Source organism: Miniopterus natalensis, chromosome 9 (genome assembly GCF_054644295.1).
Source record: "Miniopterus natalensis isolate mMinNat1 chromosome 9, mMinNat1.hap1, whole genome shotgun sequence".
Classification (NCBI taxonomy): Eukaryota; Metazoa; Chordata; class Mammalia; order Chiroptera; family Miniopteridae; genus Miniopterus; species Miniopterus natalensis.
The window spans coordinates 38,058,459-38,081,424 of record NC_142089.1 but is presented as its reverse complement, the minus strand read 5'-3'; the positions used below and the strand labels follow the sequence as shown (position 1 = coordinate 38,081,424).

Sequence of the window (22,966 nt, the reverse complement as noted above, 5' to 3'; positions counted from 1 at the left end):
GCATCATTCCTCCTGTGTCTCTCTCCCAGGCATCTACCTACCTGCGTAAGTACAAATTTCAGCCTGACACTCGGGCCCTCAGTGGTAAATGACACACGTTTCATCGCTATCACTCCTCCTTCTGCCCACGTTACTGCAGGATGTTTATCACCACCCCCTTATTAAATGCCAGCAGTGCTCCCCAGTCAGGAGAACCACCAAACCAGCCACATGCACTTCAAATGCACCCCAACCCCACTCTCATTTAGAAAACACGTGCAAGGACCCTGTCTCTGGGTCTTTGTGCTGTTTCCTAATTAGCCCAATACTTACCTCTTCCCTGCCTACATATGAATCATACCAGACTTGTAGGATTCATCTCAAATGCCACCCCCTCCATGAAGACTACCCTAATCCCCATAACCAGATGGGAACTCTCTTTTGAAACCAAATATAATCTATTCTGTAGAACTTCTCTTATAAGTCTTCTCTGCCCCTCCCAAGCATGATAGTTTGTATATTTTCCCCACCCTTAAGTAAATTTCTATGCTCCCAGATAGAAGTGTTCCTTTTTATCTCAATGTATTTTAAAGAGCCTTACACACATTCAATATTGGAATGGAATTAAGAGATTCTAAGGATTTTGGTTTTTTCTCTTTTCTAATTAATTCTTGTTCTCCAATGCCAGTTCAAAAAAAAAGCAAACCTACCCTTAAAGCCTTTTCAAATCTTAGGACAGAGATGAATGAAATCTTGACAACAGCTTTAAAGGCTAACATTTATTGAGCACTCATGATGTGCCAGGCATTTTTCTGTGTTGTTGTTTTTTTGTTTTTTCGCATGTTTTCTCACTAACTCCTCACAGTAGTCCAATGTGATAGTTGCAATTATCTGTATTTTATAGATGAGGTTAAGTAGCTCACTCAAGGCCATGTTGCTGGTAAGTGCTTAAGTCACTATCTGAGCAGAGCCAGTCTGACTCTACAGTTTAGCTGGTTCATGAGTGCCACCTCCACTGTGTAATGCTGGAGCTCCATAGAGAAACACTTGTTTTTCCCTAATTATAAGGACTCATAAGTTTTTCCAAACTGGTAGTATTAAGTGAATATGTAAAGTCTTACTTTTGGAGCACTTGTTCTAGCTGATGCTATGGTATCATGTAATATACTATCTAATTCGATATGTTCTTATAGACTATGACCATTGGTATAAGACCTATGTTTTTCATGTGTTATTCCTTTCCAAACATGTATCTTTGGTGTTTGGGGCCAATTTTACACTGTATTAAAATTCAATAACACTTTATGTTTTAAAAATAAAGACTGATTGGCCCTGAATCAAGGCCAGCAATTTGCTGAAGGCGGTTTCTAGCAGGAGCCTAAAGAAATGTCTTTCTATGGTCTGTTGGCGATTTCAGAACTTAGGAAATATAACTGTCAATTCATTAGAAAGAAATATTCAAAAATAAAGACTGGGGGAAAAATAAAGATTTTTAGAAATTGAACAAGCTGATTCTAAAATTCATATTAAAATACAAGGGAATCAGAATTGGCCAAAATTATCTTGAAAAAGAACAAAGTTGGATGATTCACACTTTCCCAATTTCAAAATTTACTACAAATCTATAGTAATCAAGATAGTGTGGAGCTGGCATAAGGATAGGCATAAATGGAATAGAACTGAGAGTCCAGAAATAAAGCCTTATGTTTACGGTCAACTGATTTTTGACAAGAAGGCCAAGACCATTCAATGCAAAAAGAATAGTCCTTTCAACAAATGGCGCTGGGACAACTGGACATCCAGATGCAAAAGAAGGAATTTGGACACCTATCTCAGACTGTACACAAAAATCAAATCAAAATGAATTTTAATAAAACCTAATGTAAGAGCTAAAACTATAAAACTCTTAGGAGGAAGTACAGGCATAAATCTTGGAGACCTTGGATTAAGCAATGGCTTAAGTGTAACGCCAAAAGCACAAGCAAACAAAGAAAAAATAGAAAGTAGATAAATTAGGCTTTATCAAAATTAAAACCATTTGTGTTTCAAAGGACACCATCAAGAAAGCAAAAAGACAAACCACAGGATGGGAGAAAATGTTTGTAAATCATATATCTGATAAAGGTGTTGTATCCTGAATATGCAAAGAACAGTTACAACTCACTAATATGAACACAACCCCATTTAAAATGAGGGAAGAATTTGAATACATACATATTTCTCCAAAGAAGATATACAAATGGCCAACAAGTATATGAAAGATACCCAACATCATTAGTCAATAGGAAAATGAAAATCACAACCAAATTAAGGTACCACTTTACAAACACTAGGTGGTTAAAATAAACAAGACAGTAACAAGGGTTGACGAGGAAGTAGAAAACTATAACCCGCATACATCGCTGGTGGGGTTGTAAAATGGTGCAGCCACTATGAAAACAGTTTGGCATTTCCTTAAATGACTAAACACAGAGCTACCATATAACCACCAATTCCAGTGCTAGGCATATACACAGGAGAATTGAAAACAATGTTCATTACAGAATCATTCATAATAGCCAAAAAGTGGGAACCACCCATATGTTTATCAACTGATGAATAAGTAATATGTGGTAAGTCCATCTAATGGAATATTGTTCAGTCACAAAAAAGAATAAAGTGCTGGTGATACATGCTACAAATCTTGAAAACATTATGCTAAGTGATAAGAATCAGACACAAAAAAACACATATTGTGATTCCATTTATATGAAATACCTGGAATAGGCAAATCCATGCAAACAGAAAGTAGGTTAGTTAATAGGTACAGGGCTTTTTTTTTTTTTTTGAGTAATGAAAATGTTCTGGAATTTAATGATGGTGATCATTGCACAACTCTGAAAATATTAAAAACCACTGAACTGTACACTTTAAAAGAATAAATTACAACTCAATAATACTGTTACTTTACAAAAACACAAGATACCACTTCACATCCACTAGGATTCCTATAATCAAAAAGACATTATACTTTCATATGTAATCTGATTTCACCTTAAATATTATAAAGTTGGAACTTTTGAAAAGCAGCTGACAAACACTTTGAGCTCTGAGCTGATGCTGCCTGCCAGCCAATATCACAATCTTTATATAGCAGATTATACACTATTGGATTTTACACTTCATTTCCCCTTATTTTGTAAACATGACAGGAAAATGGAAAACTGAAAGTGCTAAGACTCGTGATAAGAAATGTAAGTCTCATAAATTAATTAGTATAAAGATTGAAATAATCAATAGCCTCAAAGAAATGCTCGCTGGACTTTAAGTCAATCAACTTAATGTTTGACTACAAAAGAACAAAAATAAAGGCACCTATGAAATGCTGGAACGTATCATCCAAGATTACGTCAAGCCTATGTGATTCAAAATAACTTTATAATTTAAAAATATTTTTATAATATTTTATATTATCTGGGACATTGAAAACATGTACAATTCGGTTCCTTCACATTCAACTGTTTTAAGTGTTTACAAGAACATGTAATGTACAATAAGAGTTTCTCTAGGTAGAGACGTGGGCTGGTAGCCACAAAACTAGCCACGCACAGTGGGTTGGGATTAGAAACCAGTCATAAGACACAGGAAAAACTACTCTGTAAATCAGCTTAAAACAATGTCAATATACAAATCAAAATATGAAAGACTGAGTAGTGGCCTTCTCCATCAAATAAAATAGTTAAATTTTAAAAATCAAAATCAAAACTCAACCTATTAAACATGCTTAGAGTAACGTGAACCAAAACAAAAAATAGAAGGGAATATAGACAAGTAAAAATATGTTGAAGTACCAGAAATGTGGAGTGGATTCCTTTCTGTACTACTTAAGATATTTTGGAATTAATTTAAATAGATACATGTACTCCATTAAAACCCTCTGATTACTAACTAGAATGCTGACCATAGACTCTTCTTGTTCCATTATGTGATCATCTGAGTCCCAGGACTTATATTGTCTCCTTAATCCCAGATCCAATTCTCCTTCTTAGATTCATTAGCTGTTATTTAATACAAGTGGGTGGATGAGCACAGTGCTAGGTAAATAGCGAGCAGCATGTAAATGTTAGCCACAGGGATGCCACGTCGCACAACTCCAGGGACATTCACAAACATACACTAAAAACTGTGCTCCCTGGCTCTGTGCAACATGGCAGCCCCACATTTGCTTTCTAGTATCGGTCAGTATTTGCTTTCTTCCAATGCCTACATCAAATTTTAAATCATTCCAGCCTGCAAGCCTTTTAAATTCATATATTTTTATCTGTGTCAGTTTACTAGGGTAAACTAGACACACTCAAAACTGGTTGTCAATAATTCTCTCATCCTTTTGTTAGCAGACTCGTATTAAATCTCTAACTTTCCTTTTTTACTCTTTTCTTATAAAATAACTCAAGAATTCCTAATTCTTATTAATTTATAGTATCTTAGTATAAAATACAAATATAGCATGTATTACATTTATAATGATCAATTTAATTTTCAATAATTTAAGTGAAAAATAATTCTCTGCAGAATTTTTTTTTATGGTTCACTCTTAGATGACATCCAGTATCTGGACTGTTGACTTAAAATAGGAAAAGATCGAATTTCTAAATTTCTGGAGGAATTAGTTAGAGGATAGCACAGTAATTTTCCAGCTAATAACAAACATGTATTCCCCATTTTTAACATACTTTTCTTATTGTAAGAGAAGTGAAATTTTATAACTGTAGTTGTGAATGTTTGGGGCCATTGCTTGCCACTAATTGTAGAGGAGGACTGTGAAAAAGAAAGGGAAATGCTAATTCAAAAACGTGCTGCCATACTAACTCTAAATATAATATTTTTCAATGTTTATAGGCAAGAAGAAAGTCTTTACATAACCATGAAAACGACACAAAAATGCTTAAGATTTCTAAATTGATTTAAGAGTCAAAGTATAAAATGATATAAAATTTATATGTTAAAATCAATAGGATGTTTCCAATTTTTTCTGGTCTGATGTTTCACGTTTTCAATTCATCTCAAGATATTTGGTCTAAAAGCTCAATTGAGTAGAGTACTGCTGAATTGTGGTTGACTGACAATACTGAGGCTATAATAAATATTACATGATAAATATTCTCCTAAAATTTTTTAAAAGACATTCACTCTTCTTTTTATAGAAAATAATAATCCCTTGTCCTTTCCAAGAAATTGCCTCTATCGATATATTCTGGATATCTTGCTTCTCTTTTACTATTATTTTAAATTCTCAGTTTCCTCTTTACATCTGTTTCAATAGAAATTCATATCGTTATTTAGTATTTTAAAATATTTTTTTCATTATCTGTTCTTCCTCTTGTTTCTTCCTGTTTCTAGAAAATTCTTTATAATGTTTTTATGGTTGTATAGTCAAAGAGACTTAGATATACAATGTAAACTACAAAAGTGATCTCTGCTAAAACATGAAAATGAAACATTCCTAGCAACAACGAAATTAGCAGATTAAAAAAAACAGGGGGAAAACTGGATTAGTGTGGTTTGACGAGAAATACAGTGCTTTCTGGCATTGAATAACAGAAAGTAAATAGAGATCTCTAAAAAAGTAGAGATTTCTTACCTGAAATTGGATAAAGTCATTTTTGCTGTTTTGTTCCTTTAATTCTTCTAAAAACAAGATAGAATTAACATATCTACTTTTAGATATGTTTGCCCTTGGACAGTGTTAAATCTGAAGGTTAGCAGAACAAAAAAGTGACCTAAAATTTTAATCCACTAAAGTTATCTTCTCACTAATACAGATTTAATGGGATTAGTTTAATATAAAAACTGAAAAAAAATAGATACTTCAGGGAAATTCTTTCGGAAATACTTATACTATAAAGGACCTTTTCATGCACTCATTCAGTAAGTGATGAGTCTCAGGATTGCCTGCTGGTGGCTAATACATTGACAAAAGGGGATTCAAAGTGTCAAGTCTTAGGAAGAAGGAAGAAAAGAAACCTTCACCATCAAAAGTCACATCAAGCATTTTAAAAATTCATTTCTGAAATGTTAATGGCAAAATCCAGTGTCTTAATATTGATGTCCAAAAGGAGGACCCTCCCATCCTAATTCTAACAGAACACCCACCTTAGAGTCTTGCCCTTTTTCGCTTTCCTTCATTCCAGGCTGAAAGAGATCAGCCATAAGCTTTACTGGCTGATCAGAATTTGAAACGAAATCTGTGTTTAAAACAAAATGTGAAACCAGGATATACACAGTACCTCTATTCTTATTAGAGTGATGCAGTTTTATTGCTGCCTTTCCAATAAAAGATAACCACAACTTTCTGTCTGGTCCTCAGCTGAAGTTGAATTAACAGGCAAGATAGATCCATCAGCCTCTCTCTTAATTTTCATGAATGTATACATTCATTCATACATACTATGAAACTCTTTTAATAATAATTTCTAATTCTGAACATTCATTCTCAGTCATGAGGATGATTGTATGGGTAAGATTTATTTGTTTTGTCCATGCAACATACTGAGTATTTTCAATATAATTCAATGGAAAGGGAAGTTTCTGCCTCCTCTCACCTCCATTCTGTCCAGTGTAATCTTATCTCATTCCAATATCCTACTTAAAAATGATCCCCAAATATGCTAAGCACAGAATGTTACCATATAATTGAAGTATTTACAAAGTTCTTGTAAGACAACACTTACAATTAGTTCTGATTCATTGGAAGATACGGGTGCTCTAATTCAGTGTGCTTGGGTATTCTGTGAATTCTGCAGGTATGTACAAGAATAACTTAGATGAGAGGACTGCAGTGTGTAAAATCGGGCATACCATTGTTCCTGTACTGCTTTGACCTTCTAGGAAAATTAATACTGGACTTAATTTGTCCAAATCTTATCTAGGGAAAAGAAAAATTTTAGATTTCAGACCATTTATTTCAATTCAATAAACTATCCTCACTGGGAAATGCCAACCCCGATTTCTCTCGTCAGGCAAACTAAAGCAATCTGCCTACCCTCTGTTTCCGTTTTGCATGCAACTCTAAACCTAACAAACAGGCTTTCTGATGGCAGAGATCAATGACTTTAAATGACGTACAATTTCATGTCTTTATAAGTCACCTTTTCACAAGGAAACATAGAAGCTCCATAAAATAAGTTAATATTTTGCTTTCAGAGCAACAATATTATTTGTCTTCATTATAAATAAAGAGACTTCATTGGAGACAATGGTTTTTCAAATGAAAGGATTAAAATAATCCCATTAAAACCAAAACAAAGGCATTTTATGTTCTCACATCTTTATTAAAGTATTTATTTTATAATCTTGGCTCAATAATAACTCTTGTATTTTTATATCACATATTGGCCTTTAAATAACACATAACACACTTAAGGCAGATTTACATTATAGAGGGCCTCAGCTTCTAAACACCACTACACTGATTTATACAAACAACAAAAATCACATAGAGGAGCATCTGTTGATATCTTTCTTGGTACTTAACTTTAGATTTCAAGACTGCATAGTAAATAGAGTTCCCATAAAATTTAAATTTTGAGATAAGAAACAAATAACTATCTCTATCTTAAAATTGCCTTTATCTGATCCAATTGGATGCTATTATTGTTAGTAACATAACCTTTAAATTTGTGGGGAAAACCAATACTTTATATTCACTCCTCAGAGAAGGCTCAATGGCAATAAAAATGATAAGCCATTATAAAATCATACTGCTAAATACTACCTAAACTCACAATTCTACTTATATAACTGTATGCATAAAACAGCTAACAATGACTATGTAATATATCAAGATATCCAAAAGTATCCCCTGGTTGCATTAATATCAGGAGGCCAGGCAGCACAGAAGATTCATTCTCTGTTCTTCTGGTCCTTTTGAAACTATTTGGTAATCACAATTTTGGGGCCTGTATCAAAACCTTCAGGAAAAGGTGGAAGAATTCAAAGACTGGAAGGCTTGCAGTTACGGTAGCGTTACTAGAAGATCTTAGCGAAACAGTCATGCAGCCAGAATCACTTGTTACTACAAATCAAGACTCATTAAATCATTTCTCTCTCAGAAAAATATTTTTAAATGTGTATATTTTCAATTTTTTTTAAGAACATATAAAATTAAGATATTTGTGAAAATAAACCAGTTTCATATGTACTTGTTTCTCTTCATTTTCCCCATTTGAGGAGTCCCTCTCATCAAGCAGAAATGTGCTTATCTTTTAAAGCAAAACAAATTCTTCTGTACTAAATCTTTTTAATCTCTTCTTTTCATCCTCTGAGAAAAGGTCTTCTTTATTGGTTATAGTAGATGTAAAATCATAGTCTCTGGAATGACCATTTACAAAAGTAAATAAGGGATATTTCTCTTTAGAAGAAATTTTCAGCATCTGTAACAGAAAGTACAGGAGAACCCTTTACCCAACAGTGCACAGTAGGACCACATGACAAAAATCTAACGTTTTAGCCTGGAATCTCTTGTTAGCTTTTTTCATTTACATTTATTCAGCGCTATCACTTTAACGTTCTGGCTAAAAGACAAAATTGATCAGCACTGTTTAGTTTATTTATAGATAAATATCTGCTTCTCCATTAGGACTAGCCATAAAAAATTAAGTACATTTTTCTACCCCTGACCCCCACCCCCTCACCCCAAAGTAAATCTTCTGGTCACATTATTTTGAAGGCTTACTCTAAAGGGTTAATATTTATCTCCTTTTAGTAGTAGTAGACAATGAAACAAAATTATATCATGGACTATAGTAAAATATTGTGAAAGACTGCTTGATACCAGAAAAAGAAGCATTAACTTGAGTCAGAAGGTCCATTCTAATCTCAGTTCTATAACTTACCTTGATGTGATCTTTGACAAATCACTCTACCTGAGTATCATCTATAAAATGGGGCAACAGGTACCCAATCTCCTTACCTCAGAGAATTGTTAAAATGACCAAAATCAATAATATAAAGCTTTTTAAAAATTAAGTTTGGTTTTTCTAAAGATCACTATATTTGGAAAAATATTTCTGCAAAAATCTAGTCAACATAAAAAATAGTAATCTTATAGACAGTAGTAATCCAGAGCATCACTGGGACAATTAGCAAAACTTGAATAGTTTCTGATGGATACATGGTGATGACAAGACAGTGCTTCTTCTCTGACTTTAATAATTGTATTGTAGTTAGGTAGAAGAATGTATTTGAAGGAACCGCATACTTAAGCAAAATAAAGGTGTATTCAAACAAACAACTGAGAGAATTTATCACCAGCAAACAGCAAGAGAAGAAATAGTAAAGAAAGTTCTTCAGAGAGAAGCAAAATGATCCCAGAAGAAAGAAGAGTAATATAGGAGAGAATGAAGGGCGTCAGAAAGGGTAATACTGACTGTTTAAAATGCAATGCCTTGTGAAATTTAAAATATATGTAGGATTAAAATATATGACAACCAAGCACAAAAACAGTCTTTAAGAAAAGAAATATTACTAGAGATAGAGGGTCATATAATGATAAAAGAGTCAATTCAATAAGAAGACTTAACAGTCCTAAATTTATATGTAACTAATAACATAGCCTCCAAATACATAAAACAAAAGGAAGACTTAAATGAGAAATGGACAAACCCACAATCACAATGGAAACGTTTATCACATATTTTATATACCATGCAGAAACCAAAAGAACATGAAAGACTTTAACAACATGATTTCACTACTTAGAGACAAGAGGGAGGGAGAGAAGGAAAGAGGGAGAGAGGGAGGAAGGAGATTATTAATAAAAAGATCAGAGACAGGATTAAACAGAACTAGTCCACAGAGATGTTGAAGTTAGAAGGGGTCGAGGGAAGAGTGGTTGTTTTAGACGGACGCCCAGTAAACCTGACTTCATCACATTCATCTGACCTTCAAATCTCCCACCTCTCTCAAGTCTACCTGACCATTTGCTTCCCTATCCAAAGGGATTCCGTGATTGACCATTTCAATGAAATAAAAGATACTCCTAAATCTACTTGAAATCTACTATCCCTATTAGACCAAACTCTATTGCTCACTTCAGCTGCTTCCAATTCAAGACTTACAGGCATACTTAAAGCAAGTCATGAAACTGTGTTAAGTCCATTATAATTAGAAGGACCCTCACTATTCTCTTGCTGATTTCTTACTAATTTGAGGGTAAGTTTAAATAGGGCAGGTTTTGTGGACCAGTCACAACTTTATAGGGAACTTAAGGAAAATGCAGTGAATATACCTTATAAGATGTTTTTGCATCCCCAAATTAAAATTAAGTCTCTTCTATTTTTATTTTTATTTCCCTTTTTTCCTTTATGGAATTTTAGTTTTTGTTACACATTGTGTTTAAAGTCCATATTGTCCACTGGACCATCCATTTTTACTCGGTGAACCGCAAGAATTTTTAAAACATGCAATACCTGACTATTTAGTCAGGGGCACTGATCTCTCTTCCCTTAGATTGCCAAATAAAAAAATGATGACAGCCAACACAACAATAGCCATCCAGTGTGAATTAATCAAAATTATATCTATTTTTTTGTCAGATCGGCAAAAAATATTTTTTTTGGCGTGCCACAGAATTTTAGCAATTAGTTTACATGTGCCATGAGATGGAAAAGGTTGAAACTCACTGCACTAGACTGCAAGTCCATGAAGCCAGCAGTTCACTATTGCAAACTCAGCTCCAGTCATTCTACAAATATACTGAATACTTACTCTGAACAGGCATTGGTCTAGATGCTTTGAGACACACACATCAGTGACCCAAACACGCAAAACGTTCCTGCCCCTGTGTAGTTTATATTTCACTGGAGAAGACAGGTAATAATAAATGTAATAGATAAGCAAATTGTGTAGTGTATTAGAAAGTAATAAGTGCTACGGAAAAAGGCCAAGTAAGAGGAAATGGTGGCGGAAGATGGCATTTTTAAATAAAGTGGTCAGGTTAGGCCTCATTAAGAAGGAGGCATCTAAGCTAAGACTGAAAGGAGGTGAAGGCATCAGCCGCACAGATATCTAAGAGGAAAGCATTTCAGTCTAGTGCAAAGGCTCTAAGACAGGAGCCTGCCTTTTAGGTTAGACCAGAGGATCTGCAAGGAGGCCAACCTGGCTAAGGCAGTTTAAAGGAGTAAGCTAGACCACATGTATAGAAACAGATAATCTCTAGGTCACTACTAAATGAAAATGCTGGTTGCAGTAGGGATATACATTTTTATATAAATATATCAGATGGAAAAGTTTCATAACATATGCTGTTTATGGTTACATAAGGTATGAGTATTATACACAAATTTAGGATAGCTGTTACTACTGGGAAGAAAGGAAGGGAGTAAGATTGGGGATGGGTAACACATTTCAATTTTACATGGAATTCTTTTCCTTAAGCTCAGTGGCAGCACATAGGTATTACTATGTTATTCTCTGTATCTCTGTATGCTTGAAATTAATAAAATCAACATATTGCCAAGTACAAACTTCTTCAGCATGGCATCTGAGACTCTCAAATGCACTGACCTCCTTTGCTAACCTCACCCTTCACGATTTCCTCTGGCCGTGTTCCCCAGGCCTTGGACATTTATATACCTTTATTTTTGCTATGAAGCCCATCTCTATTATAATTATGATTTCTCTTTCCATCATTTTTAACTTAAATAGCCTTGTGACATCAATAATAAATAGGAAATCACATGTTTGATATTCCAGTTCTATTTTTCTAATATGAATATAAATAAGTATATAAGTATTAAAATATTTGTTCCAGTGCTACCTAAAATCGAGTATCACACTTTGGGTTGCACTGCCTTACACCGGTGGACCTTTGATTTACTGTGCAAGGTCCCTTGGGAGACTTGTTAGAAATGGAGAGTCCCAGGCCACACCCCAGAGATTCAGGCAGCCAGAAGACAGTGAGTGCTGCCCTATGTGTACCCTTGGCACCTACCAAACTGGACTATTTGCCATTCTCTTGACAAGCTCTACGTTTTCCTTTTCCAATACCTTTTCTCTGATCCTTCTCCCTAAACCAACAGAAATTAAGCCCAAACTTTCAGGTCTAAATTAAATATCACCATCACAATAAAGAACTTTGAGTTGAATGAAACACCCCTCTCAATTCAACACTCCTTCCTTCCTTCCCCTATGAATTTATTTCTATTTCTGTATGGATGCTTACAATATTCAATGTAATATATGTCTATTCCCCTCCTGAACTATAAATGCTACTCGAGGGCAGAAGCCTTATACCTTGTTCAAAAGTAGAGATTATATCTTCGTTATTTTATGCTTTCAATATAATAGTTACTCAGGTACTTGCTGAACTGAGCTCTGCTAAACACAGAATTAATTTAACAATTTTTATAGCATTTTAAAAGTCATGGAGTTAAGGATTTAGAATATTCATTCATACAGCATTATAAATTAAACATTATAATCTAAACTATCTAGTTGCACTTTCAAAATGAGAAAACTCAAAATACACCCTATCTAGAAAAAATAATTTTAAATTGTTTTTATTTTTAAAGAGGAAAAAAATGACTATTTTACTAAAAATGCCAAAATCAGTTTTTAGGAAGAAAAGGAAAATTGCTCAACTTATAACCTTCCAAGCAAAAGTAAATAATCCAGTTATTAACTGACAAAGTGAGTTTCTGATACTGCTACAAAAAGCTATTAACTTAAGAACAATACTATCATTAAAGCAAAGTTAATTGACTCTACAAAATTCTCAGTACTTCCAAATGATACTTCAATATGGTTTCTCTTTGCCTCAATAGTGTATATTACTCTGATACATTAAGAGCAATGATTTCTAAGCACTTTTCTGATGTAAAAATCCTAATAACTATCAGTATAAAAAACATGTTTTTAATGAGAAAACATCAACGTGCAATTCATTTGTGAATCTTGTTTTTCAACTTGATAATAATAATTTGGTTTGTTTCTATTCCAGGAGTAGGCTGCTTTACTGTTCAAACTGACTTATTTTAATCGAGATAGAAAATAAATTAATAGAAAGAGAAAATGGAACTTTTTAATGGAGTATGTTCATCAGTATCAATCTGTATCATAATACCACCTGGATTTATATATTTTAGCACATACACAATACTTTATAAAGACAGAGAATTGTCAGACTAAAATATAGAAATATTACTAATTTCAAGTAATAAAAGAGGGGAATGTAGAATGCATATTCTGTTATTTTCACTTGGCCTTCCAGGTTGCAAATGGAGATGAAAACACGACAACTGTGAGGAACGAAGAATAAGAACAGGCCCTCACATATCTCATTTCCTCCTCACCTCATTCACTCTTCTGTCATGGTTTTCTTAAATTTCCTCTTTACAGGGCAGGTCAAGTAAAGTGAACCTGGTTTATATGAAACCTTTTATTTACTGTTTTATATGTGTCCATTTTCCTAAAAAAATTAACTGTGAGTAAAGCAGTAATAAGGTACTATCATATCTGAGCTCAAGTTAAGAATTCCCAAAAGTGATTCTAGTATTGGTTTTACTTACCCATAAAATGATAATCTATAGCTACTGATACTAATAAATTAGAGACCTATCCAGTTATGCTTACTTCCCCAATAAGTAATCTTTTTTATTTTCTAAAGTACTGAATATAGACAATCCATGAGGCTCTATTAATGTTTAGCAGTACTGTACTCAAGGACCAGAAAAATGCAGAAGTTTAAAGGTAATGAGAGGGAGTTAAATAAACCTATTTCAAAGATCCTATAAGTCGAATAGATCAGATTAGACAAGCTTATTGGAAGGTAACAACACAGCTCATTTGATAAAGCAGTTCTGAGAAATCCAAAAATACCATTTCTCTTTTTAAAAAAACCAAAGAAGCACTTGGACTAACAAGAAATAATGCACAATTTGGCTTGATCAAATACTTCATTAATTTTTTTCTACCCCCTAAGGTATTGCCCTTTTAAAATCCTCTTCAAATAAAATATAACCTAATTGCTTGCACATATAACCTAATCCATTTGCAAAGGGATTTTTACTTCAACAGTGCCACCTAGTGGAGCAATCAATACCCTTGACTGTTCACTACAGTAGTGGTTTCATCAGTATCAAAGGCTAGGAATCCCCAAACAGTTTTATTTTCTGGTTGAATATTCGTAATAACATTAACACTCGAGAGGCAATTTTACAAAAGTATCAAAATTTACATATTTTTGTCTTTTCATGGGCTATCTCAAATAAAAATTAGCTCATTTACAAATATTATTATAATATTTTAAATAAAAGTACCTTAGTGATTTCTTCAGAAGCTCGTTTGAAGTCCTGAACATTTCGACAGTAAAATCCTATTGTACAGCTAGGATCCATCATTCGAAATGACATCTTTTTGGGAGAAGGGCAGTGGAATGTCTGTAATTTTAAAAGTTCTTTAGGATTAATTTACTTTTATTTGATGGACTTACATACAAGAATATTACTAATTTAAAATTCGATACCTGGCTTTTCTCAAAACTTAAACATGCTTTTCAAATGGTGTTTTAGTCTATCTAATGCAAACAGTCCTTCCTACTCTCCAAAGCTGTAAAATATGACAGCCAACGCTGTGTACATTCAATTCACCAAATCTCTGCTTATGTGACATTAGTGCCATTCTGCAAAAGAAAGCGTGTCAAAGTGGTGTGCATTGCTAACACTTCAAAAGGGGAGGAAACGTGCCACTGAAGAATATATGAATAAGCTAATAAAAGGTTTAGAATCAAGTTAGCCATTTCTATGGATGTATGTTTCATTAGAGTTTTTTTAATGTTTATAAACCTTTAAATAAGGATGTCAAGACATTTTCAACAAATACACAGATTCATGTAAGTGGTTCCATAGTGGTGGGCACACAATGCAAGATACACATGATGTATTATAGAAATGTACACTTGAAACCTATGTAATCTTGTTAACCAATAAATTTAATTTTTAAAAAAATGCTCCAGTCATATGAAAAGAGGTCAACTTAAGAGTTTTAGCAATTGACACAATTAGTACGTAACTGCATAGTCTTCCAACCCATTCTTCTACTTTGCTTTAAGTTCTTGTTTCACCCCACACAAGACACAGGTGAAAACTGTTCTGCTACAGGCCTTGCCTCCCTCCTGCCAGGCCTCCGGCCCCCTCAGCTCCCTGCCCTCAGGTGGGCACCGGGCGGCAGGGGGAAATGGGCCGGGGAGGCTGCTGCAGCCTCGCTGCCCTTGCTGGTGGGACGTGGCTATTCGTAGTGTCCGGATCTCCAGAGATACAAAGGCAGGAAAGGGGCAGAATGTAAAGCTAATCATCCCAATCTTCTCTTCCTTCTCCACCACATTCTGGTACTTGGTGTTAAAGATTTTTTTTTTAAACCTGCTTAAATGCTCTTGTCCTTAAATATCACTGATGCTACTGAGTCTTTTATTGTATATATTGAAAAAGATGTTCATGAACAAAAGAGGGCCATAAAACATATACTCATTTACTTATATGTATGTCAATAAATTTTATAAGGATATACAAAAATTAACAAGCTTAAGGGAGAGGAAGAAAACTGGGCAGATGGGAGACAGGTATGGAAATTCTGCGCTGTATACTTTATATTTTTTATTTTAAGAACAAGCTCAATTGAGAAACAATCTATGCTGAATTTGAACTCATAAAATTAAATTTTCCCTACATTTAATGCCTAAAGCTAAGGGATTTACCTTAGTTTTAGAAGCCATCTACCAAAATGTGGGAAAATACAGGCTTTAATATTTGCTGTGTTCCTGGTGAACCAATTGAAATCCCTCTCTTCTCCCCCCTTTATCCTAGTGATCCCATTAGTGTCCACACTGTCACCAGGGGATATGCAAAATGCATCCATTCAAGCTGCCTCTCCCCCCCTTATGAATAGTTCAATCACACGTAAGATTCAAATACAACGTCATGGCAGTAAATACAGACCAAACGGGCTTTCAGAACTATGACTTTCACACGGTGCTCAGCTAACACTTACTTTATATAGTGAGATCCAACCTAACTAAGCTGGAACCTCCAGGGTACTAGCCAACACAAGTACTGTCTTAGTTGCACTTTTCCTAACATTGTTTCATGTGTTTTATTTATAAGGAGACATTAAAAACAGACCTGGAAAGGTACAGAAGAGCTAAGCAAGCTTGTTAGTTAACAATATACAGGAGTATATTGGTATATAAGGCACACAAAGTTCTAGGTCATAGTTACAAAAAGTTATTCTACATACAAAGTATCTAAAAATAGTCATTTGCCTAAGTCATTCCAAAGCAAGGTTGGTTGGTTTGGTTTTGGTTTTTGGTTTGTTTGTTTACGTATTGCTTCTTGGGGATAAAGAAGAAGAACCAAAGTTTGTACAAGGTCCAAAAAAATATTTTTTAACTCATGTACAACAGCATCCTACATTATACTAAAATATTGATTAAAGTTTTTATGTAAGAACCAATAAGACTAAACCAGAACAGACTTAGTGCTATTTCACAGTATTGCTTCAATCATCACAGATAGTCACACCGAAGCGTTATTCATGGTTGTTTTGACATCTGCAAAAAACTGTAATTATCCACAGAAACACTGATATAAATCTCTGATCACTGAAAACTGAAGTTGCTATTGGGTGTTACTGCATGAGTACAAGGAATCATGTTACAGAGAGGCATGTTATATCATTTAAACTTAAATTAGATTCTTTTGTTCACCCAAGAAGATTCTGAAGTCAAACCAACATTAACTTATAATTCAGAATCATTTCTATTTATTGCAGAACAAGTTAGATTTTTAAATATTTTCCCAAGTGGTATTACAAGGCTGTTTACTGTGTGATAATTCTTTGAACTATGCACTTATTCCTTTTTGAATTTAAAAAATTCTGAATATTGGCAAGAGTAGCACACACATTTTTAGGAGTGTTCACCTGATACAATTCTGAGACAATGAAATATATATCTGAAAAAACTGGCCACAGTGAGTCAATTTTCTTTTATTTAATTTTTTCAATACTTTTTTATTCATTGCTTCAACAAATAGCTATTACGCTAAATGCCAGGTACTATCCTAGGCTTATTATTTGGAATAGTGGATTCTATTACCAAAATATACAAACAATAATTTAAAAAATGCTTTCAGGTATATCTATGCTATTTTGGTGATTTAGATGAAGTTTCCTTAGTTAATTAGGGAATACACTTACTAAGAAGCACCTCCTACTAACTGCAGCTCACGTGTAATTCATAAAGGGTACATATTCCACTGATGAGTTCACTCATCCATCTATCTAATCATATCACATTCTAATAGCTTTCATTCGAGTCTTCTCTGAATTTACTAGGCTAGATTAAAGTAGTTACCACTGTATGAACCTAAAACCTGAAACTTGAAATTGGGGGCCCAGGAATTAGAACAAACTAACGTAAGGACCAATAAGGCTTTTCTTACCTTATTAATAAAACATTAATTACCTTAATAGAATAGTTTGGTGTTCATAAGAATTAGAATGGGTCATTCCAAAACTATAACATGAAGCAAGTCTCTGGTTTAGGAAATCTTAACTTATTAAATACACACACGCGCGCGCGCGCACACACACACACACACACACAATCTCTCATCCCAACAGCTGAAACTGACATTTTTCCCTGCCCCAAGGACTGACGGCGACCGAAGCCCACAATTAAGCGCACTCCCACTGCTAAGGCACATTAGAGCTCCTGTAATTCCCTCTAACTTCCAGTGACCTGGTTTCACGACTTTTCCCTTGGTTGTTCACGCTGCATCTCTGAATCCCATTCTCCAAATGAAAACTAGAGAGTATGAGTCGACATGATATAACGTGCCCTTGCGGTAAACCGTGAGATCCGTTCCTCAGTCTGAACCAAGGATGGCTTTGGCATATCCCCATGACCAAGCTCAGGACTGAATATGGCCCCTTACACTCACTTTACCATGTTAAAAACTCCGTGCGGATAGCTAAAGATGAGGAAGGTTCTCCAAAAAGTTAGTATAGAAATCCAACAGTATATAACAATATATTTTAGAAGAAAGAGTCATGAGAATTAAAAATTAATACAAATATATATAATCAAAGCATTTGGAGCTACAGGTAAGAAAAGAGTTCCACAAAGGACTCTAATAAAAGTGCTTAGGATGGTGCGTTGTATAGAGAAAGAGCTCAATTAATGATAGTTTTAAAAGAAAGGAATAACTTGGTCTGATTTGGTTTCAAAATTTTAGAAGTTCAACTTGAACTATAGGAATTCCACACCACAAGAACAACAACAAAATATATAATCTGCTAAATCTCTCCTTCGATCTCATATATTTTGATATCATACTACTTTCTTAAAGTTTCATAATCCTATGGAATTAAGGGAACTCCCTTAAATTGTTTATAGAAATTATTTACCTAGAATTGAATAAAAGATCTAAGATCTTAATTTCTCCATCTATTGACCAAAAGAAGTATTGATCAAAAAAAGTTGCTTTCAAGAATAATTTTAATAATTGAGGTATAAGGGTGGTTTAGAACATGCATATAATTTATTACATCAATCAACTGCAAAATCTCATAGCATATAAACACACAACCAACATAGCAAGGCAAGGATGGTTAGTAATACAGGGTTGTTAAAATATCTCCACCTGGGCCATGTTAAGCTTAAAATATGATAAAAAGTAAAATTTTATTTCTGTACAAAGACAACTTCTTATAATTTTTACATTATATTCTCATAGGAAAATAAATGATGCTATTCAAAAAAATCTAAGATAAATCCCTGAATTGAGAAAAATGAAAAATTGTCCAGAGGAATTACCCAGACAGGTTGAGATACTCCAGCAGCATTTCAAAAATATAACATCTAACCCTAATTTCTTATATAAGAAATAAATGCTTCTGTGCATTAAAATAAATTCTTTTCCATTCTCATTACTATCACCGTACTTAAAGCTTTTATTGACTCACCTTGAGGTATTGCAACAATCTCCCAACGATGAGCTGTAACCTTTCTAATACTGATTGTCTAGACATAACCAGGATGTTCACTGACCTGGCATCTCTGCAGAGTCTCTCAAAATATCAGATGACTAGTCTCTCTCTACTGGTCAAAATAATGAACACTGGTCATCTTTTAATTCGGCTATTTAGGTAACACTAGAAATCTCCAGTATCTACATTTTTAAGGAGTCACTTTGGCACATGTACACTAGAAATGTAACTTTGGAATCATTGTCACAGACCACAAGGGAGCAGAAAGAATTACAATGTGGTTCTAACAGCATAATTCTCTAGTGCCTCCCCCAGTATCAGTTAGTCAACTAGAAATATTTACTAAGGTCTACATGCAAGATACTGTGAAGGAAGAAAGTAGAAAGCAAGCCTGATCTTTGGCTTCAGGCTGCTTGTGCTTTAGTTGAGGTAACAGTTTACAAAGGGTGCTAGAATGTTTTATAATGTGTCTTTCTGAACCATATTTTAATCTTGTAGTTGATTGGTTTTCATAACCTTCTCCTTAAATATTTTTAGGTATTCCTATTAGCTAGCAAGCTATTACTAACGCAAAGTACTAAACCACATTTCTAACTTGTCAAGCCCTTGAGAATTAGTGATCCATGCCACTCAAATGATTAAAATTATTTTAAAAGTCTGTAAAAGCATCAACTGGGAAAACAAGATCCAAAAACAATGTAATAATTACATGTCTCACTTATGCACTCTCAGATTTTCTGAACTAAAATACTGGATCACAAAATGACATAAAGGAAAATAAGTTGTTACAAATCAAAGCTAAAACAAAAATTAGAAACCCAACTAACTCTTAAAAACTTCTTAACTAGAAGCTAAGGTTTAATTATTAGACTTGCAGCAAAATAATTTAGCAGATGGTCTCAAGTCACCTTCTCATTCTAACCCTACTCCATCATCTTCTTTCACCCCATTTTTCCTCCTTTCCTTGTTTTAAACATGTCTAACATTTTTATTCTTCAATACTGCTCAGCTGTATATCTACAAAATTACTTGGAGGCTTGCTCAATTATTTTGGTAGGGCTAGGGTATCTAACAAGTTAGAGAAAAAGATAAATGGGAAAAAAAGGTATATCATAAATTAAAAATCAGCAAGAAATTATTTAACCTTTGACCATGGTGTGGGTTATGGTTTTATAAGTCAGTAAAATATTGATTATTAAGCTATAATTGTAATACCATAAAAGCTTAACTGCCTAGCACAACTCTAAATAATTAGAGTTTCTTTCATATGGTAAGAAAACAGCTCTTAATCCATAGTACCTCAAGAGGGAAATCCTTTATGCTGACATCTACAAAAGACTGGCAGTAATGAGGATCCATGTAAATCAAACTGTCATCTACAAGGACAAAACAGAAGACAAGTAATTCAAAAAACACCTTATTATTACACTGCTTACAATCCAATTTCTATGTAGAATAGCTGAAAAAAATCTGGGAGTAACAGCTTGCCAGACTGATATTCATTGACTGAAACATAGGTTTGCACAGGACAGATTAACTTCTGCATAATCAAATATGCTTGTATAAGCAGAATTTTTATAAAGTGATGAGATTGTCATTTAATTTTTGGTGATAAAATTACTTTCACAAACACACAATTATATTCTACAGTTTGCACATGAAAAATGTATCGTGCTACTTTATCCTGACAGGAAGAACATATTGCTTGTCATTTTATCATCAACTAGCACCACTAAACCTGGTAAAAAGTAAATATGTAAATAGCAACTGCCAGAATGTGAAAGCGATGTCTTCTGAAGTTTAGTGAAACCAATAAATTATGCCTTGTTTATGCAATAACAGAAATTAAACATACATTTTGCAGAATCTAATTATGTTGTGGACCAAATGACAAATGAGTGGCTACGGTAGGACTGATGAATTTATAAGGCACTCATTTTGCTCTGTTAATCAGCCCGCTTCCAGATGATCCCATATTAACTTACTGACTTTCAAAAGAAAACAATGAAGAAATATACTTTACTAAATCACTAACCTTGAAATCCAGCAAAATAATATGACTGCTTTGGTTTGCCACCAATAATTCCCACACAATATTCAAGGCTTAAAATACCCTGCCAAAAGAAATTAATTCAGATTTAGAGTCAAGAGACAAATGGCAATTATTCAAAACAAGCAAATTTGTATTACTAATATTAGTAGTTCCCAAATTTTCACCACCAGTTTTACTTTTACTACATTGTCCTGAAATCACTCTGTCTACTGAACTATCTTCCCTCGTCTTTAACTCACTCAACATTAACATGACTAAATCAATTATTCTGACCAACATGTCACTCAACATCAAACAACAACTGTGTGCCAACTATAGAGATAGACAACGTTACCACATAAAGACAATAAAATTTCCTGCTAAAATCAAAACACCAGGCCCTTTCATTGCTGGCACAACCTTATTGTAATCAATGTATTTTGGTCAGACTTTTTGAAAGGCTAGAAATATTCCTTAGACGTTGTTACTGTTTTCATTGAACCCAGAATCTTAGAATCCCACCCAAACTAACAACCATTTTCTAATCAATGGCATTTACTTGAAAGATTTTTTTATGCTACTTTATTTGGAATAAATATAAGGACTAATGAAAATGTTTTAATCCAAGGAAAATAATAATTACTACTGTATTTAAAGCCAATTTATTTCACTAATTGTAAAATACCAGAGATACCTCAATAAATTATTTGGTATGCCCCTCAGCATCTAGTCTAAGCAGAACTCTATTTAAGGTGGGCCAAATAACCCTATACCTAAAAAAAAAAAAAAATTCCAGTAGGCTCAGTTAAAAAATATGTCCAGTGGGATCAATTCATGCCTTGTCAATAGATCCTGCACTAATTTTAGCATATATTGTTAGGAAACACTAACAGTGATAAAGTGTATGTTATTTAAAAAAAAAAACACCAAAGTATTAAACAATAATTAAACTTTCCTTCTCATAAATGAGAGGATGTTTTGAAATCTAGAAGATATAAAAATAAAGAATATATAAACAAATGCTTTTTTTTCTTTAATAAGTAATCAAATGATAGTATTTTTTTAAGCTCAATTATTTTCTTAAAAATACGTGGTCATTGTAATAAAAACACATGCAGTAAAAATTTCCCAAAACCCCAACACTCAGAGTTCATCATAATTAACATTTTGGGGGAAAACTTCTTCATTATCTATATTACCTATATTCACAGATAGACTTACAAATACAATTTTATATATGTGGCATTATATAATGTATACTTGTAACTTCTGTCACTCATTACATCATAAATATTATTTCCTGTCAATAAATATAGGCCTATATTATAGTTAATGACTATAAAATATTCTATTTTATGAAAATAACAAAATGTGCTTTAAAACCCCCATTATGAATATTTAAATTGTTTTCAGGTTCTTACTGTTATAAATAACTCTTTCAGTCTTATGAAAAATATAGAGGGGTTTTTTTGGAAAGGAGAACTGCAACTGTAAAAAAATTAAATGAAATAGAGAAGGCATATTAGATTAAAATTTTAGAGCTAACTAAAAAATAAGTTAAGATGAAATTATACCAAAAAACAAACAAACCACTAGACAATAATAGTATTTATCATTAATGAATCTACTGCTTTCCCCCTAAATAAAAGTCCTAACACAAATAGTGTCTTTCTTTAACTTGAGGTTACCTGATCAGCTGAAACATAATGCTTATGACATAGGGGCCCATGAGGAAGTGAAAATTTTAAGTCCCTCATAGCCAAGAAAAAATCATTACTGATTTTCTTCAGAAGAATGAGTCCAAGTAATGGGAGAAAGACTCTGGTTCCTGGCATCTATATTTCCTTTACAACAGACTCGAGCAGATACAGCAATAAACACTCAGGAGCAGACTGGGAGCGAGAACACCACTGCATATAAGAGGCTGTATTT

General features: G+C 33.7%; 1 protein-coding gene and 1 non-coding gene across 3 annotated transcripts in view; one reads left to right on the top strand and one right to left on the bottom strand.

Moving 5' to 3' along the window:
* The first annotated feature begins 1,305 nt into the window (after positions 1 to 1,305).
* On the top strand, positions 1,306 to 1,439 carry LOC148092441 (small nucleolar RNA SNORA2/SNORA34 family). The gene has a single exon (XR_015715099.1). It is a non-coding gene; the product is annotated as a small nucleolar RNA SNORA2/SNORA34 family (small nucleolar RNA).
* Positions 1,440 to 7,199: 5,760 nt separating this feature from the next.
* The window catches only part of ATG4C (autophagy related 4C cysteine peptidase), a 55,795-nt gene continuing 40,028 nt past the window's right edge, over positions 7,200 to 22,966 (bottom strand). For both annotated transcript variants that reach the window (XM_016208495.2, XM_016208496.2), the window contains exons 8-11: positions 21,038 to 21,116; positions 20,302 to 20,378; positions 14,277 to 14,396; positions 7,200 to 8,390 (exon numbers count right to left, since the gene is read on the bottom strand). In XM_016208495.2, coding sequence (XP_016063981.1) covers positions 8,223 to 8,390; positions 14,277 to 14,396; positions 20,302 to 20,378; positions 21,038 to 21,116 — 444 coding nt within the window. In that variant the 3' untranslated portion in view covers positions 7,200 to 8,222. The remainder of the gene's footprint in view (positions 8,391 to 14,276; positions 14,397 to 20,301; positions 20,379 to 21,037; positions 21,117 to 22,966) is intronic.